Below are 27,425 nucleotides of genomic sequence, written 5' to 3' on the forward strand. Positions count from 1 at the left end.
ATGAGACCCAGACACCCCAGACACTCTACTACGTGGTGTGACCATTACCCACTAGGCCGAATGCCTGTCCCTATGAATAAAATGTACCTTACCTACTTAGTATTCAACCTCTGGGTAGAAGATGACACGCCCTCTCTCCACCAGAGGCAGCCACAGGCCTGGGGCTCTCCTCTCCCCGGCATCCAGATAGCACCACTGGCATGGCTTACCTCCGACTGTTGCTCAGGCAGCTTCATGTTGTCGAAAATCCGAAACACAATTCGGAACAGGTCCTGCCACCAATGCTTCTCAAATGTGTGGCCGTAGCTTTTCATGATCTCAAACATGACCGTGAGTCCCCTTGTAGGAAACAAAGAAAGATTTGGAGGCGGAAGGGAGACAACGAAGAGGGCCAGAGAGGGTGAGTAGGTGACGAGTGTGCTTGCAGGGAAAGGGCCAGCAGCCCACGATGTGTTACCTCGTCCGCACATCCAGCTTGCACCTGTTGATGATGCAGGAGAGCTCAAATAAGATGGGGAACCAGCCTCGGACCCACACTCGGTCGCCAGGAGCCACGTTCATGTCATCACTCGTGTATTCTTGCAGCACCTGGAATGAAAGTCCCATCTCAGATGTGGATTGAGAAAGCGGGAAGGAGGAATCGAAAGGCAATCCTACAGGGAGGGCTCCACACATTTTCCTCTCTTGAAGATCATCACTACTAAGGGTACAATAGAGAATGGGACAGGGGCAGTCACTGGACAAGGGCGGTCCCCGGACATGAATGGTCCCCTGAATGAAGCTGTGGATGCTGTTAAGCTTAAGAACAAGTTAGGGAGATCACAGAGCGCTGGGGTCAGGAGTTCTTACATTAACAAGAGCACTACAGGTTAGCTATCCAGGAGGAGTCAACATCAGGTATTTCTGAAATGTCACGAGGACACATACAACACCAGCAGTCACTATTCACTGAGAGTTTGTGATGGACCAGGAACTGTTAAAGGCAACAGGTTTGAGTAGCAGGTAGATATGATCCCATTTTGTTGATGAATAAACTGGGGTGTCAAGAGCCACATAAGCAGTGCAAAGCCGCACAGCCCGGGGAGGAGGTCTTAGATGGGGCCATGGTGCTCTACTCTGCCCTGCCTCCAGGCTCGGCCCTCTCTGCAGCGTAAGCTCGCCTCTGGCGGTACCCAGCTTACCCCAATGCAGCATGTGGCAGCTTCTCTACTCCGGTTAGCTGCCCTGTACGGTCGATGTAAGCGCCCACTTCACAGGTCTGACGGGGAATAAGTGGAGAGCAGAAACAGGGGAGCTACGGCGGTGCCTGACAGCTCCCAGTGCCATCAGGACTGACTGGCAGCAGCACCGACTGACAGGACTGTGGCACTCAGGGCTCCAACGAGCACTGCAGGAAGGGGCTGTGTGCCTCTCACAAAACTTTTTTAAAAAGATTCAGTTCATTTTTACCTGACCGAGTTACAGAGGGAGGGACAGAGAAGGAAAGCCTCCATTTGCTGGTTCACACCAGCAAGTGACTACAACAGCCACAGCCACGTCAGTTTGAAGCTGGGAGCCAGGAGCTCCTGGGTCTCCCACGTGGGTGCAGGATTTGTTCAAGGCTTTGGAACATCCTTTGCTGTGTTCCCAGGCCACGATCAGGGAGCCAGGAGGGAAGTAGAGCAGCTAGGACATAAACCAGTGCCCATATGGGACACTGTCACTGCAAGTGGAGGATTAGCCTGTTGAGCCACTGTGCTAGCTCCAGGTATCACAATTTACATGTCTCATATCGCCCAGCTTCAGAGCTGTGTGACTCTATCATTTAGGCTTTGAGCCTCTTCACAAAGGTGAGAGACACCAGAAAAACTTTCAGGAACATATTTTCAGGAAAAGCAAAAGGTAATTTCTTTTTTTTTTTTTTTATTGTTCTTCAGGTTTTTTTTTTTTAATTGGAAAGTCAGTTATATATAGAGAAGGGGAGACAGAGAGGAAGATCTTCTGTCCAATGATTCACTCAAGTGACTGCACCGGCCAGTACTGCACTGATCCAAAGCCTGGAGCCAGGAACTTCTTCCAGGTCTCCCACATGGGTGCAGGGTCCCAAGGCTTTGGGCTCTCCTCGACTGTTTTCCCAGGCCACAAGCAGGGAGCTGGATGGGAAGCAGGGCTGCCGGGACCTGCCTTTAAGATTAAAAAAACAAGTGCATATAGGGGTCACTGTGGCATAGAGGGTAAATCTGCAGCCTGCCATGGGCACTGGTTAGAGGACATGTTGGCATCGCACGCAGGCACTGGTTAGAGGACCGGCTGCTTAACCTCTGACCAGCTCCCTGCTAATGGCCTGGGAAAAGCAGTGGACAATGGTCTAAGTGTCTGGACCCCTGGCACCCATGTAGGAGCCTGGATGAAGCACCAGCCTCCTGGCTTCAGCCTAGCTCAGACCTGACCTTTGCAACCTTAAATGGAATGACCCAGTAGAGGGTGCTGTGCCTTTCTCCCTCTCTCTGGAATTCTGACTTTGAAACAAATCTTTAAAAAAAAAAGTCAGTAAGAATAAAATTGATAATTTCCTACATGCAAAATCATGAGGTGGTATAATGCCAACAAGGCAGCATTCTGAGATCACAGCCTGCTCTGGGATAACCATGGGCTTCTAAAAGTGTCGCAGGAAACTCCTGGTCCTGGTTTTTCATCCCACGGCCCATGACCCCATTTCTGATCACTGCTCATGCTGGGAAGCAGAATAGAAACCCACCCGAGGCCTCTCCGACACGTATTTGCCGCAGAAGCGGATGAGTCTGATGGCTTCCATGCTGGTGTCTGGGAAGGCGGCATTGCAGGCGAACTCTGACAGGCACTTGACCGCGTCCTGGAAGGAGTCGATGGCGGCAGGGAAGTGGTGCTGGAAAATGTTGGCTGTGGAAACACATGGCACATGCTCTGTAAGACCTGGATGCAGGTGGGGACTGAGAGACAGAGAGACAGACAGATACACGCCACCAGCACCACCACATATTCAGCAGGACCTGGATTCAGAGTGGGGATTGAGAGACAGACAGACAGACAGACACACGGCACATGTTTGATAATAGATTTTGAATAGGAATATCACCCCCCAGGATGTGAGTACCTTTGTGGGGCTCTAAGTAGGTCAGCCTCTGTTCAGGGAGGAAAGCCCTGAATACTGTTGGGGTTCGGCTGTTCTCCTGAGCTTAGGCAATGATGCAAGGCCCAGAAAGCCATCTCCTTATCGAGTGCTTACTTAGCATTTCTGTGGTTATCACACAAACACCCTGTTCCATGATCACGGGCAGGACCAGCTCTCCTGGCCAGCCAAGGGAACTCTGTGCCCACTCCGGACTGGGCACCTGGCATGTGTCCTAGCTCTACTACTTCCTAGCTGTGTGACAACAGGCAAGCTGTCCTACTCTGCTTCTCTGTATCTCAATTCCCTCTGTGGAGAAATGGAGGAAGAGTGCTACAGTGAGCTCTTGCCACAAGTGGTGGCTTTGTTCTACAAAGTAGCTGTGTACAGGTAAGTGGAGAAAACTAAAGCACTGCTAACCATGTGGGGTTAGTTCTCCACAAGATCCTGGTCATAACGTTCACCTACCATCCAACAGACAACCTTGTGGTGCGCGTGTTTCTCTGTAGACACTAAACTGGAAAAAGCAGCATAAGATGGTCCAATTGTTTGGGCCCCTGCCACCTCTGGGGAGACCTCAAGACTGCTCCTGCTTTGGGCCTGGCTCAGTCCCAGTGGCTACAGCTGCCTGGGCACTGATCCAGTAGGTGGAAGAGTTCTCTGTTAAGCTTGATTTTCAAAATGCATAAATGAATCCTTTAAAAGAATCAGACAGAGAATTTAACACACACTGCTGAGGCATTAACACAGAAGCCACAGCCACCAGCCCTCTGACTCCTGCCTGAAGGAAGTTTATCGGGCATGGTTTCCTCTGTGATGCCCACTGCAGCCTGGCTGCACTGGAACAACAGCTGGCAGGTGGCAGCGGGCTCAGGAGTCATTAAGGGAAAACATGAAAATGTGCAGCACATGGCACTCGACAGGAAGGACAGGCTCCTGAGAGAGGGAATGGCAGGGAGCAGCCAACCAGCTGCCCCTCAGCTGGCAATGTGAGTGTTGGGTGGCTCCAGTCTTCTCTTCCCCCCTGCTTTGTGCATACATGTGTTGGCAAATAACGGTTGGGTAGGTGAACTGGCAAACACGGACTTCACGCATCAACACTCCCCATGGGGTTTCCTCAGGGGGCTTTTGTGAGCATTAATATGAGTCACGCTGGGAACACTGCTGGCTCCAGGACTAGATTCCAGCAGGGCTAAAGCAAGCAAGAGGCTTTGGGCAGGAAACCAGCAAGTGAGCAGTCAGCTTTCTAGACCTGACGGGAAGGTGCACTTACTGACGACGTGGCCCGTGGTCTGGAAGGCCAGCTCCACAATGTTCCCGTCATGATCAGAGGCAGCCTGATGGAACACGGCAAAGATGTTCTTCCAGCCGGAGCGGATGTTGGCTGCCTGGGAGTTCACCATCTGGGTGATGCAGCGGATCACCATGTCCCGGATGGTGGGGGACCTGAGGAAGGAGGAACGGGCCAGTCATGTCATGCATGCTAGGGAGGGTGGGAAGCGACAGGGACACACTCACGCCACCATACAAGCAAGCACTTTAAAGATAAAAACGCACAGAAACCCTCTGTCATTTGCGCTCGGACCCCTTTCCTCCCGTTCCCCTCCAGAACCATGCAGGATGCCTGGAGTCCGAGTCACCCAGCAACAGGCAGGACGCCTACACTCAAGGCTGAAGAGCTGGCTCTGGGGACCAGCAGAACCACAGCATGGAAAAGAGCCTGGGTTTGCTGTCACAACGTGCACTCTATAGCCAAAGGAGTCCACACGCGGCTTCCGAGGAAATGGCACAGCAGAGGCTAGCACTGTGGCAGAGTGAGCGAAGCCACAATCCCACATGGTGCCAGTTTGAGTAATGGCTATTTCACTTTTTAAAAAAAGATTTATTTTATTTTGATTAGGAAGTCAGATATGCAGAGAGGAGGACAGATAGAGAGGAAGATCTTCTATCCGCTGATTCACTACCCAAGCAGCTGCAATAGCCAGAACTGTGTCGATCCAAAGCCAGGATCCCGGAGCTTCTTCTGGGTCTCCCACACAGGTGCAGGGTCCCAAGGCTTTGGGCTGTCCTCGACTGCTTTTCCAGACCACAAGCAGGGAGCTGGATGGGAAGCGGGGCCAATGGGATTAGGGCCAGTGTCCAGTTGAGATCGTGGCGTGTTCAAGGCAAGGACTTCAAGGCTAGGCTACCACGCCGGGCCCAGCTACTCCATTTTCAATCCAGTTTTATTTTACCTGGGAAGCTATAAAAGATGGCCTAGGTACTTAGGACCCTGTCACCCATGTGGGAGACCCTAACTTTGGCCTGGCTCATCCCTAACCTGGCAGTGGCTACTGTGGCCATCTGGGGAGTGAACCAGAAGATGGAAGATCCCTCTATCCCCCTCTGTGCTCTGTCTCTCAGGCCATCTTTCACTGCTTTCCCAGGCACATTAGTAGGGCGTTAGATTGGAAGCGGAGCGGTTAGGACTCAAATAGGTGCTCTTAGGGAATGCTGGCATTGCAGGACATGGCTTAACCCTCTATGCCACAATGCAGGCAGGTCCCAATAATACAAATCTTAAAAAAAAAAAAAAAGATACAGGGCCCGGCGCGGTGACGCAGTGGTTAAGGTCCTCGCCTTGCACGCCCGGGATCCCATATGGGCGCCGGTTCTATCCCGGCAGCCCCGCTTCCTTTCCAGCTCCCTGCCTGTGGCCTGGGAAAGCAGTCGAGGACGGCCCAAAGCTTTGGGACCCTGCACCCGCGTGGGAGACCCAGAAGAGGCTCCTGGCTTCGGACTGGCATAGCATCGGCCGTTGCGTTCACTTGGGCAGTGAATCATTGGACGGAAGATCTTCCTCTCTGTCTCTTCTCTCTGTATATCCGCCTTTCCAATAAAAAATAAAATAAATCTTTTTAAAAAAAAAAGATACAGTACAGTAACATTGCAACATTGCTATCTAAATCACTGGTCAGTTTTCTAGCACAAAATATTCTAACACATCATATTTACCAAGAGAGAACCATTCTTAGATTTTTGAGCAAGAATATATGTACACAATAAGCACATGCATGCCTGGGTCAGAGATTATATACACAATTTAAGATGTAATATTGTAAATGCAACTATTATACAAATCTGACAATAGAAAGAATGGTCTTTTCTTCTGAAAGAGCTGTGAGGTAAAGCACTTATCAAATATATGCAACAGACTGGTATATATGTTCGGCAAACTTTTGTGACATATATGATTAAGGGGGATTACTGCCTCACCAACAGCGTGGCTGTGTGTGTGCATGCACACACACACACGTGTGCTCATGTAAAATAACCTACTGCTTCTACAGCACCAGCTGTGGGAGTCATTCACACGGCATGAGGCTTAGCATGAAGGGCTGGTCTGCCATGCTGACAGGAAAGGAAGGCCATTCCAAGGGGGCAAGCACCAAGTCAGAGTTAAGAATCAGCTAAAGTCCATGACATGCCACCTACAGACAACATGGACAATATATCCAGGTTATCAACACGTTTCCCTTGCAGAATAAGTCAATATATTTGCAAAATTATAAAAAGTGGATTTTGCCTGATACAACTACATATATAATGACAGTAAAGGTTAAATTACAGGGAAAATATAACTTAAAAAATTCTTTAGGGACCAGTGCTATGGCTCAAACTATTCATCTTCTACCCTCAAGTGCTGGCATTCTAAATGGGCTGATTCATGTCCCAGCTGCTCCACTCTCCATTCGGCTCCCTGCCTATGGCCCAGGAAAGCAGTGGAGGATGGCCCAAGTACTTGAGAATCTGTACACCTATGTAGGAGACCCAGAAGAGACTCTGGGCTTCTGACTGGCTTGGCTGTAGCTGCTGTGGCCATTTGGGGAGTAAACCAGCAGATGGCATCTCTCTCTGTAAATTTGCCTTTCTAATACAATAAATAAATAAATCCTTTAAAATTTCTTTTGTATGATGGCAGAGGTGCAGAAGTGTGCCATGGGCCCGAGGACACAGCACATCCAAGCACAGGTGTGCCACGGGCCTGGGGACATAGTAGATCCTAGGTACAGGTGTGCCATGGGCCTGAGGGTACAGTACATCCTACACACAGGTCACTCATGTGCCTGATGGATTTGTATGGCCTGATGGCCTGTGCACACGTATCACGGGCCTGACAGGTGCTCCATATATCACCCTGTTACACTGCCCTTTCACCACACTGTTAAGCACTTCCTTCACGGTTCCAAGGCACACTGTGGCTTTTGGCCTTCTGCTGTGGGCTTTCTTGCTCTTTGCCGACAGAAGAACCCCTTCTAGGGGAGGAACAGACGCAAAGGCTCATGCCTAAGAGTCCTCTTGCATTGCCTAGTCACCAGCAGATGCTGTCAGATTCTCTTTTAATCACAGAGGATCCAAGCTGCCACTACCACCCAGCTCTGACGCTGGACAACGACCATGGCTCTCACCTCAGCCAGGAGCTTCAGCCATGGCTACACGCCGATTGAGCTTGAAAATATTTCAAACCACTTCACTTATGGCTTAAAATCTTTGCACAGGAGGCCAGCACTGGAGCACAACAAAGCTGGCATTCCGTATGGGTGCCCATTCATGTCCTATCTGCTCCACTTCCGATCTATATCCCGGCTAATGGCAAAGGAGAAGACGGCCCAAGAACTTGGACCTCTACCACCCATGTGGGAGATCTGGAAGAAGCTCCTGGCTTCTGGCTCTTGGCTTCAGCCTGGTCTAACACAGGCTGTAGAGCCATCTGGATGGTGAACCAGCAGATGGAAGACATCTCTCTCATTCTCTCTCTGTACCTCTTACTTTCAAATTAACAAGTTCTTTATAAAAACTTCTTCCAACAGCTCCCTCGCAGTGGCTGATGGCTCCTCTGCAGACTGGTGGCCTGCTACCACTGAAAGGACTTCACCTTGGGCTTCTGGCCTTGCTCACCCTGCCCCGACTGACTGGCCTCTTCAGGGCCCCTTAGCACGCCACTCACCTACTGTCACAGGGCTTCTGCTCTTGCTTGTCCCTCATTATCACACTCCCACCAAGACAGCAAAGAACTGCTCTGGCTTTGCTACTCCTGTAGCTCGGCTCTCACCTTAGGAGCTGCTCTGTATGATGGACAGCTCCAGATCCCTGCCCTTGACGGAACGGCCCCCAGAGCACCACTGCTGCTAAGTGCAGAAGGCTCCCTGTGGATTCCACCCGGGCTCACAGGAACTTGTATCTCACTCAGAACAGAGGAGCACCACAGAGAAGGGGTGTGAGGAACTCCTGTATGCTCATACCCAGCTGCAACCATGGCCAGCACAAGACCCCACGGAGCGGAGACCTCAAAGCTGTGTTCTCGGCACCAGCAGATGCCAGGCCTCGGGAGGCTGTCGCTCAGCACGGGCTCTGCCATGCTTCTGGAAGGGCTGCACACACATCCTACTAAGGACAGTCGGGTGAATCTCAGTCTCTCCATTCTGCCTTGTTCCACCCTCAATGGAGGGAAACAGGAAGCGGAGGTTTAGTGTTGGGAGGGCCTTGAGGCCGCCAAAGGAGATGCTGAACAAGGGGTTCCCAAAGCAATGCACAATGCACCTACCTATTTTTCTTCATAATGTGCTCAAAGGGCCTCAGGAAATCTTTCTGGAAACGGAAGTTGGCCAATTCACCCTTTTCAAGAAACTTCATGGAGAGTTGCCTTAATGAGTCCACAGCAAAAATAGCCACATCTTCATTGGGGTTACAACCCACCTGAGCAAGAACAGAAATGCAATGAAACAGGGTGAAACACTGCAGACACGCCCAGCTCCATGCCGCACGTCCTGGGAAAACACGCCCTCGGGGAAGAGAGGTCACTCCTCGGCCAGATCTGCCCAGTTTTACTTTAGTGAAGAAGAAGCAGTATGACACATTCAAGGAAAAATCTTTCCAAAAAATGTGCTATGAAGTAATTTTTAAAGTTATAAAACATACCACACAATTCATCATCCTAACCAGTTTTAAGTACACAGTTTAGTGCTGGTAAGCACACTCACCCTGCTGTAATACCCCATCAGCAAAACTGAACCTCTCTATCCATTAAACTGTCATTCTCAGATACAATTTAATATTACCCAATTACATATGAAGGCTCAAGAGCCTTTATAATCTATGGAAGGCCTTTCCACCCTTTCCCAGTGTCTTTCACCAAAAGCACTGATTACCAATGTGTTACAACTAGGACCCGTGCTGTGGCATAACAAGCCAATTCTCACCTGCTAGCACTGGCATAACATACGGGTGCTGGTTTTAGTCCCAGCTGCTCTACTTCTGATCTAGTTTATACCCTGAGAAAGTAGTGGAGGATGGTTCAAATCCTTGTAACCCTGCACCCATGTGGGAGACCTAGAAGAAGCTTCTGGTGCTGGCTTCAGATCAGTTCAGCTCTGGCTATTGTGGCCCTCTGAGGATTGAACCAGCAGATGGAAATTCTTTCTTTCCTTTGCTCTATGTAAAATCTTAAAAAAAAATACTATCAGCTGGGCTCGGCACGGTAGCCTAGTGCCTAAAGTCCTCACCTTGCATGCACCGGGATCCCATATGGGTGCTGGTTCTAATCCCGGCAGCCCTGCTTGTGGCCTGGGAAAGCAGTCAAGGATTTGGGACATGCACCTGCGTGGAAGACCTGGAAGCAGCTCCTGGCTCCGGATTGGCTCAGCTCTGGCCACTGCAGCTGCTTGGGGAGAGAGTCAACGGACGAAAGATTTCTCCCTTTCTCTCCTCCTCTAACTTTCCAATAAAAAATACATTAAAAAAAACCAAAACAAACCAAAAAAAACTACCAGGTGTGAAAAATCCTGGGGAAGCTCTAAGGTTCATCAATCTCCTCACTGTGGCACAGCAGCTTAAGCTCCACATTCAGTGTCAGACTGCTCCAAGTCCTGGCTGCTTGGCTTCCAGTGCAGCTTCCTGCTAATGTGGACCCTCGCAGGTTCTTGGGTTCACCCAGAGGGGAGACACCACTGGGGCACAATGGTTTAAGCAGTCTCCTATGACAATAGCATTCCATATAGTAATGACAGTTTACGTGCTGGCTCTCTACTTTCAATCCAGCTCCTTGCTAATGCACCTGGGACAGCAGAGAAGGATGGTCCAAAGCTTGGGCCTCCCCACCAGGACAAAAGATCTGGATGCAATTCCTGACTCTTGGCTTCAGCCTGGCTCAGCGCCAGCTGTTGCTAAGTGAAGCAATCATGACATACATACAGTAAAATTCACAGAGGTAGAACAGCACAATGGGGATGGCGAAGGACCGTGCATAGGTGTCTCAATGTGCATGGAGTTCTGTGGTTCTTCTCTCCCCCCCCCCCGCCTTTTTTTTTTTTTTTTTTTTAAGTTTTATTTACTTTTGTTGGAAAGGCGGCTTTTCAGAGGAGAGACTGATCTTCTGCTCACTGGCTTACTCCCCTAATGGCCTCAACAGCTTAAGCTGAGCTGATCCAAAGCCAGGAGCTTCTTCCGGGTCTCCCACATGAGTGCAGGCTCCCAAGACTTTGGGCTGTCCTCTACTGCTTTCCCAGGCTGCAACAGGGAGCTGGAAGGGAAGTGGAGCAGCCGGGACATGAACTGGTGCCCATATGGGATTTCGGTGCATGCAAGGCAAGGACTTCAGTTATTAGGCTACTGTGCTGAGCCCTACATATTCTTAGCAAGTTGACGTGCCCATGTCCTAGCCATGAGTTAGAGATTAATTAATACAGCGTTTTCCATTCCAACCGCCCAGGGGAGGCAGATGCTTCAGGCACGTGCTCCACACCGAGTGCAGCTCTGGCTCTCCCAGGACACATGGCACCTGTGCCCTGGGCCAGCAGAAGATTGTCCATGACGGAGAGCCAGAGCGCCCTGGAGTAAGCCAGCATAGTCCCCAGGCCGTGCTGCTGCAGCAGAGCTCGGCAGCCTGCCTGCTGCCTGCCAGCCCCTGTCCCGAGCCTGCTGGGATCACTGAGGCCTGGCATGCAGAGGCTGGATAAGACAGCTGCAGGTGGGAAAAGCAGTTGCTACAAACTGATGAACCCCCTCCCTCCCTCCCAAATCAGCAGGCTTGCTGGATTTTGTTGGGACAGAATTTGGCAAAGTAGGCTTGGATCATCATTTTGGGAAGAACCTTTGAGGAATAAGCGAAGAACATGTGTTTGAGCTCAGCTGTCAGGGGCATGGATAAGAACGCAAACTGCGGTAACAGGAAGCGCTCACGGTTTCTTAGGGAAATTTGCTTCAATGTTTTTTCCTTTTTTTTTTAAAGACTAATTTATCCAGCTGCTAAAACTGTTAGGCTGTATTGTACCTAGGCAAGTGTTGCAATGCTAAGAGAAAAGCAGCCAGTAGCTGGTGGGCATTCTGAACCTGGTCAATACCGAGTTTGTTAATTATACCCGTGTGCAGCACAGTAGCTTACTTTCTTTAAAAAAATTTATTTATTTATTGAAAGGCAGAATTACAGAGAAAGAAGGAAAGACAGAGATCTTTCATTGCTGGGTCACGCCTTAGACAGGATCAATGGGGCTGTACTGGTCTGAAGCGAGGAGGCAGGAGCTTTCTCCAGGTTTCCCAGTGAATGGAGGGGGTCCAAAAACTTGGGCCATCCTCCACTGCTTTCCCAGGCCACAAGCAGGTAGCAGGACGGGAAGTGGAACAGTCAGGCTCTGATCCACATCCATGTGGGATGTTGGCACCACAGGCAGAGGCTAGCATGCAATACCATGCCACTGTCCCCAGGCATGCCCCTCAATTTTTTCAACTGTTCTCTGAGACTCCGTCTACCCTGAACAGCGGAGAGGGTGATGCCATGTCAGCCTGAAGACTGCAAAGTGCTGCTATTCATTCAGCAGACAGCTCCACGCTGCCAGTCACGGGCTCCAGGGGGCTCTGGCTCGTCCCTGAGGACTTCCATAGAAGACCACCTGAAAAGACTTCCCCAACCACACATCTCACTTCACTGCTTGTTCCTTTCCCGAGACTGGCCTAACCTGAAGCCAGAGTTGGGAACTCCATCCAGGTCTCCCACATGGATGGTTGGGGCCCAAGCACTTGGGTGACATCCGCTGCTTTCCCGGGTGCGTTAGCAGGGAGCTGGACTGGAAGCAGAACAGCCGTGTACTGAACTGGCACTCTGACACGGGACTCTAGCATTGCCACTGGTGGCTTAATCCATTGCCCCCACAACACTGGCCCCTCACTGGTACTGTTTTCTATTTTTTTTTAATTTATCTTTTTTCTTTTTATTAAAAAGATTTACAGACAGAAGGAAAGACAGAAAGATTTTCCATCTGCTGGTTCATTCCCCAAATACCATGATGGCTGGAACCGAGCCTAACTGAAGCCAGGAGCCTGGAGCTTCTTCCAGGTCTCTCTCATGGGTGCAGGGTCCCAATGTTTTGGACTGTTCTCTACTGCTTTCCCAGGCCATAAGCAGAGAGCTGGACAGGAACTGGAACAGCCAGGACATGAAATGGCGCTCATATGGGATACCAGTGCATGCAAGGCAAGGATTTTAGCAACCAGGCTAATGTGGTGGGCCCGGGCCTGTTCTTAAATATTTGTATTGTAACTCTAGTTCTCTCCTGTTCTGAGGTAATTCTCCTGAGATCAAGAACTGTGTGTTGGTAGGCAACCATGTCACTAAGCTAATGCATTTCCCTCAAGAAGTGAATGACATCACAAATACATACATTATATACATATATTTTAATTTTCTTCATATTTGTGAAATTCTGTTAAAATACATACTTAACTTTGAATTTGTTTAGTATATGTGTGTATGTAGCTGTCTATATAAAAACCAAATCTCCAGTAAAAAGATAATTTTAACATGAGTTCTTCCACTCCTCTTGGCATGCTGCACAGGCAAGATTAATTCTAAGCACTTAATACAGGGCCAGTCCTTTCTCACTCCTTGTTTTTCGGATATATATGTCCAGTTTTTTGTTTCTGTGGCTGACGGAATGGTTTTCAAATTTGCCATGTTACCTTATTGAAGTGATCGCCAATCACGTGCCATATGCGGGACCACTGCAGCCTGATGCGATTCATGTTGTAGTAGGAGATCTCCACGATCTTCTGCAAGCTGAACATGCGAGGATGGTGGGGGGAGGCCAGTTCATCCATGGACACAGCACACAGCCAGCGGACAAAGTCAACTACAGGCCAGACCCAACACACGGGAAGCCTCGTTAGTAACAGGCGGCCACACGGGAGGCTTCTGCAGTTGTCACAGGCAACTTGGACACATACCTATTGCATTTCCATCCAGTCTGGTAGATCCAGTAAAGATTCTAGAAAGACAATTCCAGACATAATAAAATAAAAATTAGATTTTGGAAGCTGAAGCTACTCAAACTCTCAGAAAAGGCAGAGTGTAAAATATTTTTAGGTCTGGCATCTCTACCACAACAAACGATCAGGCATCACAAAGACAGAGTGATGAACTGAAGTAGAAAAACCTACATGGAGAGAAAGAGGAAGCAATATGCCCGAAGTCGGGGCCGGACATGAGCTCAGTGGGGACTGCTGCAGTGAGAACGCCACTAAAAACATAAGTAGCTGATCCTCTGTAAGAAAAGAACACTGGCAAAAATGATCAAAATTTAGTTTCTTAAAATGGAGTTCTTATTTTTATTGGAAAGTGAGACATACAGAGAAGAGAGACAGAGAGGAAGATCTTCCATCCCATGATTCACTCCCCATGTGGCCGCAACGGCTGGAGCTGAACCAATCCAAAGCCAGGAGACAGAAGCCTTCTCCGGGTCTCCCTCGTGGGTGCAGGGTCCCAAAACTTTGGGCCATCCTCGACTGCTTTCCCAGGCCATAAGCAGGGTTCTGGATGGGAAGCAGGGCTGTTGGGATTAGAACCAGCACCCATATGGGATCCCAGCATATGCAAGGTGAGAACTTCAGCCACTAGGCTACCACACCAGGCCCAAGAGTGCATTTTTTTTTTTTTTAAGAAAAATTGTTGACTCCTTGTCTGAACAGTGAGAGCTGTGACATGCTAGCTCTATCTTACTAGCTTCGTCTATTTCCACTATCTTCTACCTAACTGCACAGGAAGCCTTACAAACCAATAATATCACAATAAAGGTAACTGTAAACCCAGTAAAGTGACAGCCAAGGCCTGGGGACGCAGTGACAGGGTAATCCGCAGTCCCCCCAAAACCATTCTTGGACAACTAACATCATGTAATCCAACTCAGACCTCGCTCAACAACGGTCTTTCCCTGTGGAGTTTGTATCAAAACTAATCAGCAGGATAATCTCAAAATGAGACATCCACAGCAGGCGCTGAGAAGCTCCAACGTGTCCTGGGAGTCCGGAGAGCTGCCGACACACAGGCTCTTCACACACCCAGGGCAGACGCGAGAAGGGCAGGCTCTCCCCTTTGGCTGCCCTTGGGGCTCTGTCTGAACAAGAAGTGATGGCCAAGGCCTATCTGTAAGCCCAGCTCTGGCCATTGTAGCCATCTGAGGAAGAGAAGCAACGGATGGAGGAACTCTTTCCCTGTCACATTCATTTATCTGAAAGTTCAAGATGCTCAAAGGTAATCAACAGGGACCAGCACAGTGGCATAGCGTGTCAAACCACAGCTTACAGCACCAGCACTGCCTGTGGGTGTTGTTTTGAATCCCAGCTGCTCTGCCTTTTCTTCAACTCCCTACTAATGAGTCTGGGAAAGTAGTGGAGGACGTTCAAATGCCTGGGCTCTGTACCTGATGTGAGACCCAGATGGAGTTCCTGGCTTCAACACGGCCCAACCTCAGGTACTATGGCCACTTGAATCAGCACATGGAAGAACTTTCTCCGTTTCTCTCCCTCCCCCATTCCCTTTCTAATTCTGTTTTTCAAATAACATAAGATAAATCTAAAAGAAAAAGAGATTATCAACCAAAAATTCTCTACCCAGTAAAGTCATTCTCCACAAAGGAAGGAGAAACTAAGACATCTGTAGGTGAGCACTGAAAGAATTCACCACTGGTCCAGCTGTCCTGCAGATAGTAAAGGAAGTCTCTTACACTGAAATGAAATTAAAACTACACAAACATAAAGCACACTAATGAATGTTACTATAGATGAAATAGAAATACTAACATGTGGGCCTGGCACGGTAGTCTAGTGGCTAAAGTCCTTGCCTTGTGTGTGTCAGGATCCCATATGGGCACTGGTTCATGTCCCAGCTGCTCCACTTCCTATCCAGCTCCCTGCTTGTGGCCTGGGAAAGTAGCAGAGGACGGCCCAAAGCCTTGGGACCCTGCACCCACAGGTGAGACCTGCAATAAGCTCCTGGCTTCTGATTGGCTCAGCTCCAGCTGCTGTGGCTACTTGGAGAGTGAACGGGCAGATGGAATATCTTTCTGTCTCCCCTCTCTATAAATCCACTTCCCAATGAAAATAAATAAGTCTTAAAAATTAAGAAACACTAACATGTCTTTGTAACTCTTCTTAAATCTACCTAAGCAAAAATACAGAAACTTCAAAACTCAATGTTGATGGGTGTATATTTATAAAGATATAATACATGGAAAAGAGCCAATGAGAGAGAGGAGGGGAGCCATTGGAGCAGTATTAGAGGCAAGGTGTTCTGTTAGTGAGATGAACTCAACTAGAACGTTACAAACTAAGATCATCCTTAGGACCCAGCATGATGGCCTTGCGGCTAAAGACGTAGTCTTGAATATGCCAGGAAGTGGGGGTCCCAGTTCTAATCCTGGCAGCCTCACTTCCCATCCAGCTCCCTGCCTGTGGTCTGGCAAGCAGCTGAGGATGGCCCAAAGTCTTGGGACCCTGCACCCATGAGGGAGACCTGGAGGAAGTTCCTGACCCCTGGCTTCGGATTAGCTTAGCTCTAGCTATTCTGGTCACTTGGGGAATGAATCATGGGATGGAAGATCTTCCTCTCTGTCTCTCCTCCTCTCTGTGTATCTAACTTTGCAATATAATTAATTAATTAATTAATTAATTAAGGGGCCAGGCGCTATAGCCCAGCGGCTGAAGTCCTTGCCTTGAACGTGCCAGGATCCCATATGGGCACCGGTTCTAACCCCGGCAACTCAACTTCCCATCCAGCTCCCTGCTTGTGGTCTGGGAAAGCAGTCAAGGATGGCCCAAAGCTTTGGGATCCTGTGCCCTTGTGGGAGACCTGGAGAAAGTTCCTGGCTCCTGGCTTCAGATCGGCACAGCACCGGCCGTTGCACTCACTTGGGGAGTGAATCACTGAACAGAAGATCTTCCTTTCTGTCTCTCTTCCATGTATATCTGACTTTGTAATGAAAATAAATCTTAAAAAAAAAAAATAGACACAATGGAAAAGTCTTGGGGGGCCGGGGGGAAGAAGAGCCTAAACTCTTCAGATGTTTCTAAAACCAGGAGGTCGCAGCTTGGGATACCAACATCCCATTTTCAAGCTGGTGTACCCAGGAGGGAAGCAGAGAACAGCCCAATTGTTTGGGCCACTGCATGGAGTTCCTGGCTCCTGGCTTTGGATGGCCTTACCCCGGGTGTTACAGCATCTTGGAGAGTGAAGCAATGGATGGAAGATATTTCTTTGCTCCTCTTTTTCTTTCCAATGTCTGTCTTTCTAATAAACAAATCTTTATTTTAAAGGAAACTAGCAGAAAGAAAACCAGGTAATTTAAAACATCAGTCCAGGAGCCAGCACCTGCAGCGCGGGCATCCCATACGGGTGCCGTCAAAGAAAGGAGGAATCACTTAGGCCTTACACGGAGGCGGCCATCCCACCTCTGGGAAGCCTAACCGTACTGCAGCATGAACTCATTACCTGTCCACAGCTACAACCACACTCTGCGAGCTGGTCTCCCCGACAGACTCCTGGAAGCTGGCCATCTGCCTTTTATCCACTCCACCACTCACCAGAGTACCTGAAACATGACGTGCTCCATCAGCTGCACTTAGAAACAGTCAGGAACTTAGACAACTTCAGGAACAAAGGGCCCTGCTGTGTCAACACACAGGGTGGCACAAGGAATGTCAATGAAAATGATTCCACAGATAAACCAAAACAACAAAACCCCACCAATGACAGGGTAAGTATGTATTGCCATTTAAAATACATGCTTGTTCACCAGTTCTCATTTATACCCACTTCTTTTCTCTACAGTCTTTTAAATTGTATATGATAAAAGGCCTGTCTCTAGAAAAGCATCGTGCCTCCCTCCTGCTGAATGCTCGGCACGCTTCTTCACCTTGTTGCATCTTGGTTCTCCTCAGAAACATTCTAAACTAAGATGCCCCAACAGGCGCAAGCATCACACTGTAGGTTCCAACCCCTGTGCCCGGGGCCTCAGAAGGCCACAAGCAGACAGTCTGGGCTCGGATCCTGCGTCTGTCTCTGCCACTTCTTGCGGGGTAGCCTTGCTCAGTTCACTTTATGTTTCAGTGTTCTCAATCACAAAATGAGGACATGGATCCTTAGTGAATTGGATTGTTCAGAGGATGAGGGGAGCAAACAAACATAAACATAGTGTCCAGAAGGCAGCCTGGCACGTTTGCTTGCCCTGTTTCCTGAAAGCTCCCCAGATGAATATGGAACAGTTGCTGGACCTACCCTACCCTCTGATTCTACACACACACACACACACACACGTGCGCTTCTCACTCAGGCACAAACACTGCAGCCTTTTTAAGGCTCCCTGTCCTGCAGGACAAGCACAAGAATGGGAAGGAAAGGCACTCTGCCAATCTGGGGGATAGAGAAAGTTTACTCGGTAGTTTGAACACAGTTCAGAGAGTGGAAGCAGCATGTCCACTTGTAGCCATAAAGGCCCTGGCAATGGCAGACCAGGGGCACGGTGTTCCTGGTGACTCCGCTCTCCCTCGAGGGCCAGGTCTGCGGGCTGCTCACTTACCCAGGCCAAGGCCCATGAACTCCTCTCCTGCCAGCGTGTGGCCCTTCAGGCTCCCTTCCCTCTCCCGGCCAGACCCAGATAGGTAGCGTGTCTTCACACCAGTTCCTATTAGTTGAGCGAGCTCTAGCTGGCTGATGCATTTCAGGATCTAAATGAAAAAAAAAAAAAAAAAAGACCTGTGTTTCCATGTTGCCATCCTGAGTTTATCATTCAGTTTCAAAGGCTCTGGGATTTTCCTTCACCCCTCTCCAAATCCCATCTCTCCTACCATAACTGGTTTTAAAACAAATGACCTCTCATTGATACATTAAGCTATTGTGAATCCAATTTTTTCCCTGAAGCAACTAAAACTGATGAATACTGTTTTTCTGCCCCCAGAGAGAGAGAGAAGTATCTTCCATCTGTTGATTCACTCTTCAGATGGGTGAAATGGCCAGGGCTGGGCCAAAAAGCAAGCAGCTCCATCTGGGTCTCCCACATGGGTGGGTGCAGGGGCCCAAGGACTTGGATCATCATCTACTGTCTTCCCCAGGCCATCAGCAGAGAGCTGGATCAGAAGTGGTGCAGCTGGGACCCAAACTGGTGCCTATATGGCAGGCACCAGTTTTATTGCTTATGCCACAACGCAAGCCCCTGCGTCTACTGCCTTAGGTGGGAATTTGGCACTCTCCCTAACAGATGGCTTGCTGTGAAGACTGACCATTTCTTTTAAGATCTAATTGGGAGAAAGCAGGCTCAGCTTTGTCTCAGATGTATGCAGTGACTGTGAGAGCTTCCGGAGGCCATGTAAGGACCTGGGAAATGTGGCAACAACACGGGGAGAAAGTCAGCCCAACAGATGTGAACTCCTGTGTGGACACCGGCCACTGGGGGTGGGGGTCACAGGTTTCGGTGCATCTGAACTTTCCTTGCCTTTTGCAGCCCCAGAAGTCAAGTCAAGCCTTAAGAAAAACAGAATGGACAGAGAGCTAGCCACTGAACAGAAAGAAGGGACGCCAGGAGCTACCCTGAGCAAAAGCACTTAGGAGGGATACACACCTCGTGCCAGGAATTCCCCAGGTAGTTGCCATCCGTGTGAGCCACCGTGATGAGCGTCTTGATGGTGTCGATGTTCTTCTGCTTCATTTCGGTGATGCTGGAGCTGGCTGTCAGCAGGGAGAAGCGGGCAAGGGCCTGAACGTAGGCATCTCGTTCCAGCTGCAACACAAGACCAGGAGGCATGCTGACCCCAGCCTGGGCACAGCCACTCCCACACCTGTGGGGCTGGGCCCTGGGTGCCTCGGACGCTACACAGCCAGACCGCTAGGCTTTCTGCACAGCCACACACCAGTCATTCCATCCTGGAGTCCTTGTGCTTGCGGACAGCCTTAGGCGCTGCCACCCATCTGGAAACTGGCTCTCTCCTTTCCAATTAGCATTAACCAAATTCATGAGTCCTGTGTTCCCTTCTCTCTGTTGAGTGCTGAGACCACAGAATTCTAACAAAGGCTGAGTATCCCTTAATCAAAATGCCAGTGTTTTGGATTTTTAAAAAGATTTATTTATTTTTATTGGAAAGTCATATATACACAGAGGAGGAGACAAAGAGGAAGATCTTCCATCTGCTGGTTCACTCCCAAAGCAGCCGCAACAGCTGGAGCTGAGCTGATCCAAAGCCAAAGCCAGGAGCTTCTTCTGGGTCTCCCATGTGAGTGCAGGGTACAAGGCTTTAGGCCATCCTCTACTGCTTTCCCAGGCCACAAGCAGGAAGCTGGATGGGAGGTGGGGTCGTTGGGACATGAACCAGCACCCATATGGGATTCTAGAATGTGCAAGGCAAGGAATTTAGCCACCAGGCTACCACACTGGACCTCGTGTTTTGGATTCTTTTCTGATTCCTGAATATCTGTATATAAACGAGCTAAAGTCAAAATGAGAACCGAACCGAATACAAAATCTACTTATGTTTTACAGACAGCTTACACACACAGCCTGAGGAGAGCTGGGGAGGATGGTCCAAGTGTTTCAGACCCTATAATCCACGTGGGAGACCTGGAAGAAGCTCCTGGCTTTCGTCTGGCCCTTGTTGTAGTCAACCAGTAGAGGGAAGATGCCCTCTCTCCTCTCAAATAAATACAAAATAAAATGTTTGTTTTAAAAAAAGGCCGAATACATCCTCTTTAAGAAATAAAAGCGATACAAAGGATTGTTAACCGTTTTCAGATCTAACAGTCTAGAAATTATACTTCATCTGCTTGCTTGAAGTTCTCAAGATTCTATTTGCATGTCTGCACTTACCTACTTGTTTCGCCAGAGAAGAACTGGATGTGAGGGGGCTAGTGTTGTAACACAGTGGAGCTGCTACCTGCCACATCAGCAGCTCAGATGGATGCTGGTTCGAGTCCCTGTTGCTCACCTTCTGATTTAACTCCCTACTAATGTGCCTGGCGAAGCAGCATGAGACGGCCCAAGAGCCTGGGCACTGCCACCCGTGTGGGGGCACCTGCCACGCGTGTGGGATGCCACACGGAATTCCAGGCTCTTGACTTCAGCCTGATCCAGGCCTGGCAGGATAGTGAGCATGCTGATGGAAAATTTCTCTCTTACTCTTTCAGATAAATAAATAAATCTCAAAAACAAAATAATAAAAAAAAATCTATACTTGATCTTAGCCCAAAAGGTTGAGGAACTGAAAAAAAAAAAAAATCTGATTCAAGAATTAAAGAAGTACTCTAAGTAGGTAGGCAAGTGAAAAAGGCATGGGTTGTTGGGGCAAATTCAGTTAACCGGCTTGGGCTGTACCTACCTTTACAAAGGATTCAGTTTAAATCACCTTTTTTTTTCTCCCCTGTAACAAGGCTGGTGCCAGCACAAAGCTATTGGTTCTTCTCAGTGAACATGAGTTATTTGCTGAGACACACGGTTAACCAGCAATTTCTGCTAGCTTCACCATGTGCCCAAATCTAAAAGACACAGAGCCCAGTACTGCCAGTGCCTTATGGATGTCCACCTACCTGCATGCCAAAGATGCAGGCGATTCTGATTGCGCAGCGGATGCCTTCCAGGCACAAGGAGGCCACTTCCGTGTCATCACAGTTCTGCAGGCCGATGCTATAGGCTGCCAGCAGCGGTGTCCACACCAGCTACCAAGAAAGAACGTTTTCAGAGACATGAGAGTCACAGTATGAGAACAGTTGCAAAAGGCCACACCAGTATGCCCAGGTCACTGCTATCTTTATTTTAGTCCATTCTACTCACAACATAGAATAGTTTCGCTAAGCCAAGGCTGAGGAATAACTGTTTTTTTTTTTTTTTTTGCCAAGGATCATCTAGATACCTTTAGATATTTATGACATCATTTGCAGGTCATACAAAATTAACTTAGAAATTAGCCTGTTACGGATATACTAAATTTCAAGTCCTGCCGGCAGCTGCCTTGGCAGGGCTAAATCAAATGATTTCTTGGGCCTTTCACAGCCCACATGCCAGGGATTTCCCACCCCTGCAACTATGGTTAAAGCCACCAGACCAGACATGCTCTTCACTGAACACACAGTTGAAAAGACAGATGGTCCAAACGTGGCTACTGTGCCCCCTCTGTGGGTGGCCACTGCCAAGCAGAGGCCCACCTGTAGAGGAAAACCCACCAGCGACATCGGGTTGCTACTGAAAGGCTCCTAACTCAAATTAATTGGCTTCTATTTTTTCATCCAATTGTCTTGTGACTTTTTCAGAAATAAAAGGTTTCAAAATAGAAAAGCAACCACCTAACAACACTCTAAGATACTAAAAAGGCATCTTAGGAAGAAAATGGAGTGCTGTAGACGTAGTTCATGGACCATTTCTTAACATCTTCAAAACGGGGACCGCAGGAACGACTCTTTCTCCCACCCAACCTCGCCTGATGATGCAAGCCTGTGGCCACCGCAGCAGGATGTCCCAAGTACAATGTCCGTTAACCTCTGCCTAAACAACCATCAGTTCCTTCCGGGTCCATTGCAGCCCTCCCAACAGCCTCGCATCTATCCCCATTGCACAGAGGTGAAGAGAGGCAGGTGGAGTAAGCCGACCCAGGCCCCAGGGCTACCACGTGGCAAAGCCAGGATTCAAACCCACATACTTTGATGCCAGAGTGCAGGGCCAGGCTGGCACTTCAAAGGATGTGCAGAAAGGACTCACTTTAGCTGCTGTCATCACAGAAGCACCAGACCTTCCCCTTCCTCTTCTGATCCTCTCCACCACTGCCTTCTTGCTGGCGAGCCCCAGCTGGCCACCTCCACAACCAGACTCTACCAGCCGCCCTCTGACTTCTCAGGATACTCACTTTGAACATGGGCCGGACATGGTCCAGATGAGTGGCGCTCGTAAAAGGGGCTTTGGCGTGGCTCACAGCCTCCATCAGGGCCTTGGCTGTCTTCGCCATTTGCTCCATCTCCAGGTTATAGAGCAGCCGCCGTTGCTTCTCACTAGCTACACCTGCAAGGAAGGGCGGGACACAGCAGGAACACTCGCTGAGCGCTAGGGATATGCCAGGGACAGTTCTGGAAGATTTACAGTGATGAGCTCAGAAATCCTCCCAACCTTCTTGTGAGTGTATTACAAATATTATTATCACTTTGCAGGTGGGAAAAACGAGGCAGAGAGGCTAAGTTACGTGGCTCTGGTCACACAGCTGATGAGTGGCAGAGCTGGGTCCAAGGTAGCATCCTCCAGGGCCAGGGCTCTAACCTGCTGACCTCTGCGTCCTCTCAGACATGGAAACTGACAGCGCCAAGGCGCCCCCACCACAAAGTCCTAATCAATTCCATCACAATCAAAACTTGGCTTGAATTGAAGCCAAGTTTTAAGGAACATTCTTTTTGGGGAATTTAGCTCTCAGATTAATTATCTTAAATCTCCTCTTTCTCCTAATCACAAATTTCACAAGACGGCGATGTCACAGAGAACACCAACCAAATCACAATGATTAATGCAAATCACGCTATCTGGGTACCTACATATGCAAATGAGATTTACCAGAGTCATTAATCACGCGTTCTGACACTCCAAACCCCAAATTCAGGGAGATAATTTGCTACCGGGCCTTACTCTGCTTAGTGGATTTGGATGCAATTGTGTGCTCTTTCGTCTCTCTCATGGCGATCTTCTTGCCTTCTATCTCCTCATAGATGCTGGAGAGGTATTCCTCTGGCAGATCCTTACTGTCGTTGATGCCTCGATTCATTTTAATATATTGCTCTTTTGTCATCTTATTTTTTACCTGAGGGTTTAAAACGTTAACAGCCATTTAAAAGACATTGAAACGCCCAAAGCTGCTTAATTAGCTACAACAATGCCTAAATCATGAAAAAATCTTTACCTGAGGACTGTGTAAGTCTGTGGTCAGCATGATGATGGAATATGCGAGGACATAGGCCGTGTCGGCACTAGCAAACAGTGTCTGCCTACAACAAAAGAGCCACCGGGAATGAGCACTCACACAGCCATGGCTGCAAGGACAACACTGGCAGGGCCGGTCCGCTCCCAGGGCACACGCGTGCAGAACCCTGCCAGGCGAGAGACTTCACTCTCTCCCCATCCCTGAACCAACGGCCCACAGCCCAGAAAACGCCAACTAAGGTGTGTGTCAGGTCCCAGGCGACTCTCAATCTTTTTAGAAAAGACTGAGGCAGAGTGAGGCAAGTGAGCAGGGATGCCAGCATGCTCTCCCTTGGTGCTGGCACTCCTGACACTGCCCAGGCTAAGTGCCCCACGGGCCTCAACAGCACCCGCTCGGCGCCATCCCAGACACAGAGATACCTAAAGCCGCTGGTATTGGCCATTGGCACTTCATAGTGTCCAGTTAAATACTGAATGGTCGAGAAGTAAAACTAAGTAAGTGCTTTTGTTGGTTTAGGCCAGAAGCAAGAAACACAGGAACCTGGATGAGTCTACAGGGGTCCATCCCAGCTGGCCTTAACAGGGGAAACTCAAGAATTACAAGGAAAGCTGTCTAATCTGAAGAGAGATTTACAGGTCAGACCAAGGTCTCCAGGCCCACACAGGAGACTTGCTTATAAAAACAATATGTCTTCACGCCTCCAGAACTCCAATGTTCACGCGGTTACAGCAAGCAGGTGCTGTCTCTGCTGACCAGGCCATTTCCTGGGGACTGCCTGCCACACACTTGGAGGACTGGGACCAACGAACACCACACCAAACTGCAACTGCCTTGAGCCAAAACTGTGGTGCAAAGTTTCCACTGGACACTTCCAACCTGAGGCTCACAGAATTTGCACATGTTCTCCACTTCCTGTTCAGTGAAACTTAGAATGAGACCCTGCTCTGTTACTCACTAGCCGTCTGACCATAGCCAAGCTGTTCAATCTCTCAGTCTGTTTCCTTATAAAAGCAGAAAAGGGGTACAACTCCCAGGTTTACCATTAACTAAATAAAAAGCATGCAGAATACACAGCACAGCTGACACACAGGAGAGTTCTAATAATTGTTATTTCTCTCCACATCTTACAAAAACACAGAGCATCAGTGCTTTGGCTCTGTGGCTTAGCAGGTGCCACCTGTAGTGCCAACGTTCCATATGGACAGTGGTTTGAGTCCCAGCTGATCCACTTCTGACCCAGCTCCCTGCTAATGCACTGGGAAGGCAGCAGACGATGCCCCAAGTGCTTGGGCCCCTGCACCCAAGTGGGAGACCCAGAAGCTACGGGCTCCTGTCTTTAGACCGGCCCAGCTCCAGCCACTGTGGCCCTCTGGGGAGTAGAACACCAGTAGACTGAAGATTTCTCTGTTTCTTTTCCTCTGCTTCTGTCTCTCCTGCATTTCAAATAAAAATCAATAGATCTTAAAACAAAACCAAAAACTACCCATTAAAAATGCCTGGAGATACAATGACATACTTGGAGTTGCTTTATTAGTAACATAGCCATTTCTGTAACCTGTTATCAGGACACAATCAGAGAAAAATCTAAATTCTCGATATCCATCCTACAAATTAAATCAAAGAATTGTTCTTGATTAGGAAACAAGTGTCCAAATGCCTCTTTTAGCTCCTAAGATTGCTCCTTTACAGTAGCTAACAGCATGGGTTTTAGTCATGTGACCTTAACTCTTCTGATCCTCAACCTGTTTATCTGTAGGCTAGGCACACAAACTGTGTTGCTCCGAAGTCTTCTGCGGGACAATCCTTTAGCACAGGCCTGGCACACAGGCAACAGCAGCTCAGTTAATTGGTACAGAACAGGAAGATCAAACAAACCCCAAGCAGCTGCAGATGGGAGTTCTGAGATGAGCAAACAGCAGCAGCAGCAACGTTGTGACAAGACCTCAGCACAGCGCTTACCCTTGGTTGCACTCTATGTATCTTGCAGCAAATTTTTCCATTAACCGGTCGATCTTCTGGGCTTCCCCAGGTAGACGGAAACCTTCCAGGAATGTCCTCAGGGCTGAGACAAATTCCTTCTCGCAGAAGTCAAGTTGGTCCACGTAGGCATACATCACCTCCTTGTTGAACCTTGTGCTTTCTCCCAGAAAATCTCCTACCTGGGTCTGAAACACACACTTATGTCTATAAACTGTCAAACATGGATCAGACCCAGACCTGGCTGTTAGAGGAGGGTCAGGACACTCAACTCCAGATGCTCACGACACGTTGGAAGGTTAGAAAGACCACAGGACTTCCTAAGTAGCCCACCCACCCACTTGTTCCAGATTCAGGATGTCCTGCTACGGACAGAGGAAGAACAGGCAGTGTGAGGGACTTCAAAATGGAAGCACACTGGAGAAGGGCGGAGCCAGCAAACCACCTCAACAGTCACAGACTCTCCCAGCTCTGCCAGTGTCTTACCAAACAAGAGTGTGTAACCACCCGCCAGAGACCTGATGTGTTCCCTTCAAGAACCCTTTTTGCCAACGCTGGGCTGAGATGAGCAGGACTGTTGGAGTCAGGCGTGCATAACAGACACAGTATGCAGAGCCCCCCAATCTCAAGGTCAAGCTCAGGACCTTGACAGAACCCAGCGACACCCTTAAAGCCCCAGCCTTACAGAGTCAAGGCGCTCCTCCTGGTGTAGGAACTGGGCAATATCATCAACAGACGTTCCCAGCATGCCCTGCTCCTGGAGAAACTGGATCCCCCTCTTGGGTTTCTTGTTGAATCTGTTTCAAAGAGATGGGACACAGGTTGCAGATTTCAAAATCTAGAGGGTAGAAAAAGCCAGTATTTGAATACCGTAAACAAGCCCTCACATGTAAGCTAGCAAAATCCTGCGTGCCTTCCTAGCTTTTCTGAATTCTACAATTCTACCTTATTTTTTTTAAAGACTTATTTATTTAAAAGGCAGAGTTAGAGAGAGGGAGGGAAAAGCAGTAAGATTTGCTATCCGTTGATTCACTCTCCAGATGGTGACAACAGCCATGACTGAGCCAGCAGGCCAAAGTTAGGAGGTTAAAGTTTCATCTGGGTCTCACATGTGGGTGTAGGAACCCAAGTACTTGGGTTAGCTACTGCTGCTTCCCCAGGAGTATTACCAAGGTGCTGGATTGGAAGCGGTGCAACCAGGACTTGAACCAGTAGCCATGTGGGATGCTGGCATTATAAGCAGTGGCTTAACACGTAATGCTGGTGCCATTCTCAATTTCCAAGCCAGCTAAAACAGTCTGACAACTGTCTTCCATCCATCCCCTTTCTACTACTAATGGAAGCTTAGTGACTTGCCGGGCCCATGACCACCTGGAACAAAAGACGATACTTTCCTGTCCTCCCTTAGGCAAAGCACATTGTCACGTGAGGTTCCGGCCAGTGCCCCTTGGTAGGATCCTTCAGCAAAGCCAACTCCTTCAGCTCCAGCAGCCATCTTGGACCACAAGAAACCCTCCATGAAAACCCTGTGCTGGGGATCGTGAAGCAGACAGATCCCAGGAGCTTGGCTCCCGGATGTGCACCAGCGCCCCTGGAAGCCTCTGACTGATTGAGTCTGTCTATGTTTGGACTGCCTTGACTCAAGAGACAAATATGGATGTAGCTTTTGCACCTTGGGGTAAGAACAGACTGATTCGGGATCTGTTTAGGTAACAAAGTTACAGCATGCCTCTGCTGAGTGACATATTTTACCAACTCAGGGATGAAAAAGAGCCCCAAGCATTTCAAGCAGGGAACACCTCAGTGAACAGAGGTGAAGGTGGTCAGCGGACTGAAAATCCTGTGGACCATGTGAGCTTTGGCAGGAAACGAGGTCAGTAAAGGAGCAGAGCAAACTGGACTGAAGGGCCTTAGGCAGGGCCATGGAAACACCTCATCATTTTTAGAATTACTTTAGCAGCAAGTGTCCTGGGGTAGCAGGTTACTTGAGGTGTCCACACCCACGGCAAAGTGCCTGGGTCTGAGTTCCATCTTTGCTTCCATTTCAGGCTCCTGCTAAGGCACCTGGGATTAGCAGATGACT

General features: G+C 48.9%; 1 protein-coding gene across 3 annotated transcripts in view; it reads right to left on the reverse strand.

Annotated features, from left to right (window-relative positions):
• ARFGEF2 (ADP ribosylation factor guanine nucleotide exchange factor 2) overlaps nt 1–27,425 on the reverse strand; it is an 87,980-nt gene that overhangs the window by 17,646 nt on the left and 42,909 nt on the right. For all 3 annotated transcript variants that reach the window (XM_040981350.1, XM_040981349.1, XM_040981351.1), the window contains 16 exons: nt 26,028–26,139; nt 25,325–25,530; nt 23,345–23,429; nt 23,074–23,245; nt 22,310–22,461; nt 21,000–21,128; nt 19,045–19,203; nt 18,007–18,154; nt 16,920–17,019; nt 13,382–13,422; nt 13,118–13,287; nt 8,712–8,863; nt 4,401–4,573; nt 2,738–2,898; nt 458–588; nt 210–339 (listed from right to left, as the gene is read on the reverse strand). In XM_040981350.1, coding sequence (XP_040837284.1) covers nt 210–339; nt 458–588; nt 2,738–2,898; nt 4,401–4,573; nt 8,712–8,863; nt 13,118–13,287; nt 13,382–13,422; nt 16,920–17,019; nt 18,007–18,154; nt 19,045–19,203; nt 21,000–21,128; nt 22,310–22,461; nt 23,074–23,245; nt 23,345–23,429; nt 25,325–25,530; nt 26,028–26,139 — 2,221 coding nt within the window. The remainder of the gene's footprint in view (nt 1–209; nt 340–457; nt 589–2,737; nt 2,899–4,400; nt 4,574–8,711; nt 8,864–13,117; nt 13,288–13,381; nt 13,423–16,919; nt 17,020–18,006; nt 18,155–19,044; nt 19,204–20,999; nt 21,129–22,309; nt 22,462–23,073; nt 23,246–23,344; nt 23,430–25,324; nt 25,531–26,027; nt 26,140–27,425) is intronic.

The sequence above is a fragment of the Ochotona curzoniae genome, unplaced genomic scaffold (assembly GCF_017591425.1).
Source record: "Ochotona curzoniae isolate NIBS_2020 unplaced genomic scaffold, NIBS_Ocur_1.0 contig_3520, whole genome shotgun sequence".
In the NCBI taxonomy this organism is placed as follows: domain Eukaryota; kingdom Metazoa; phylum Chordata; class Mammalia; order Lagomorpha; family Ochotonidae; genus Ochotona; species Ochotona curzoniae.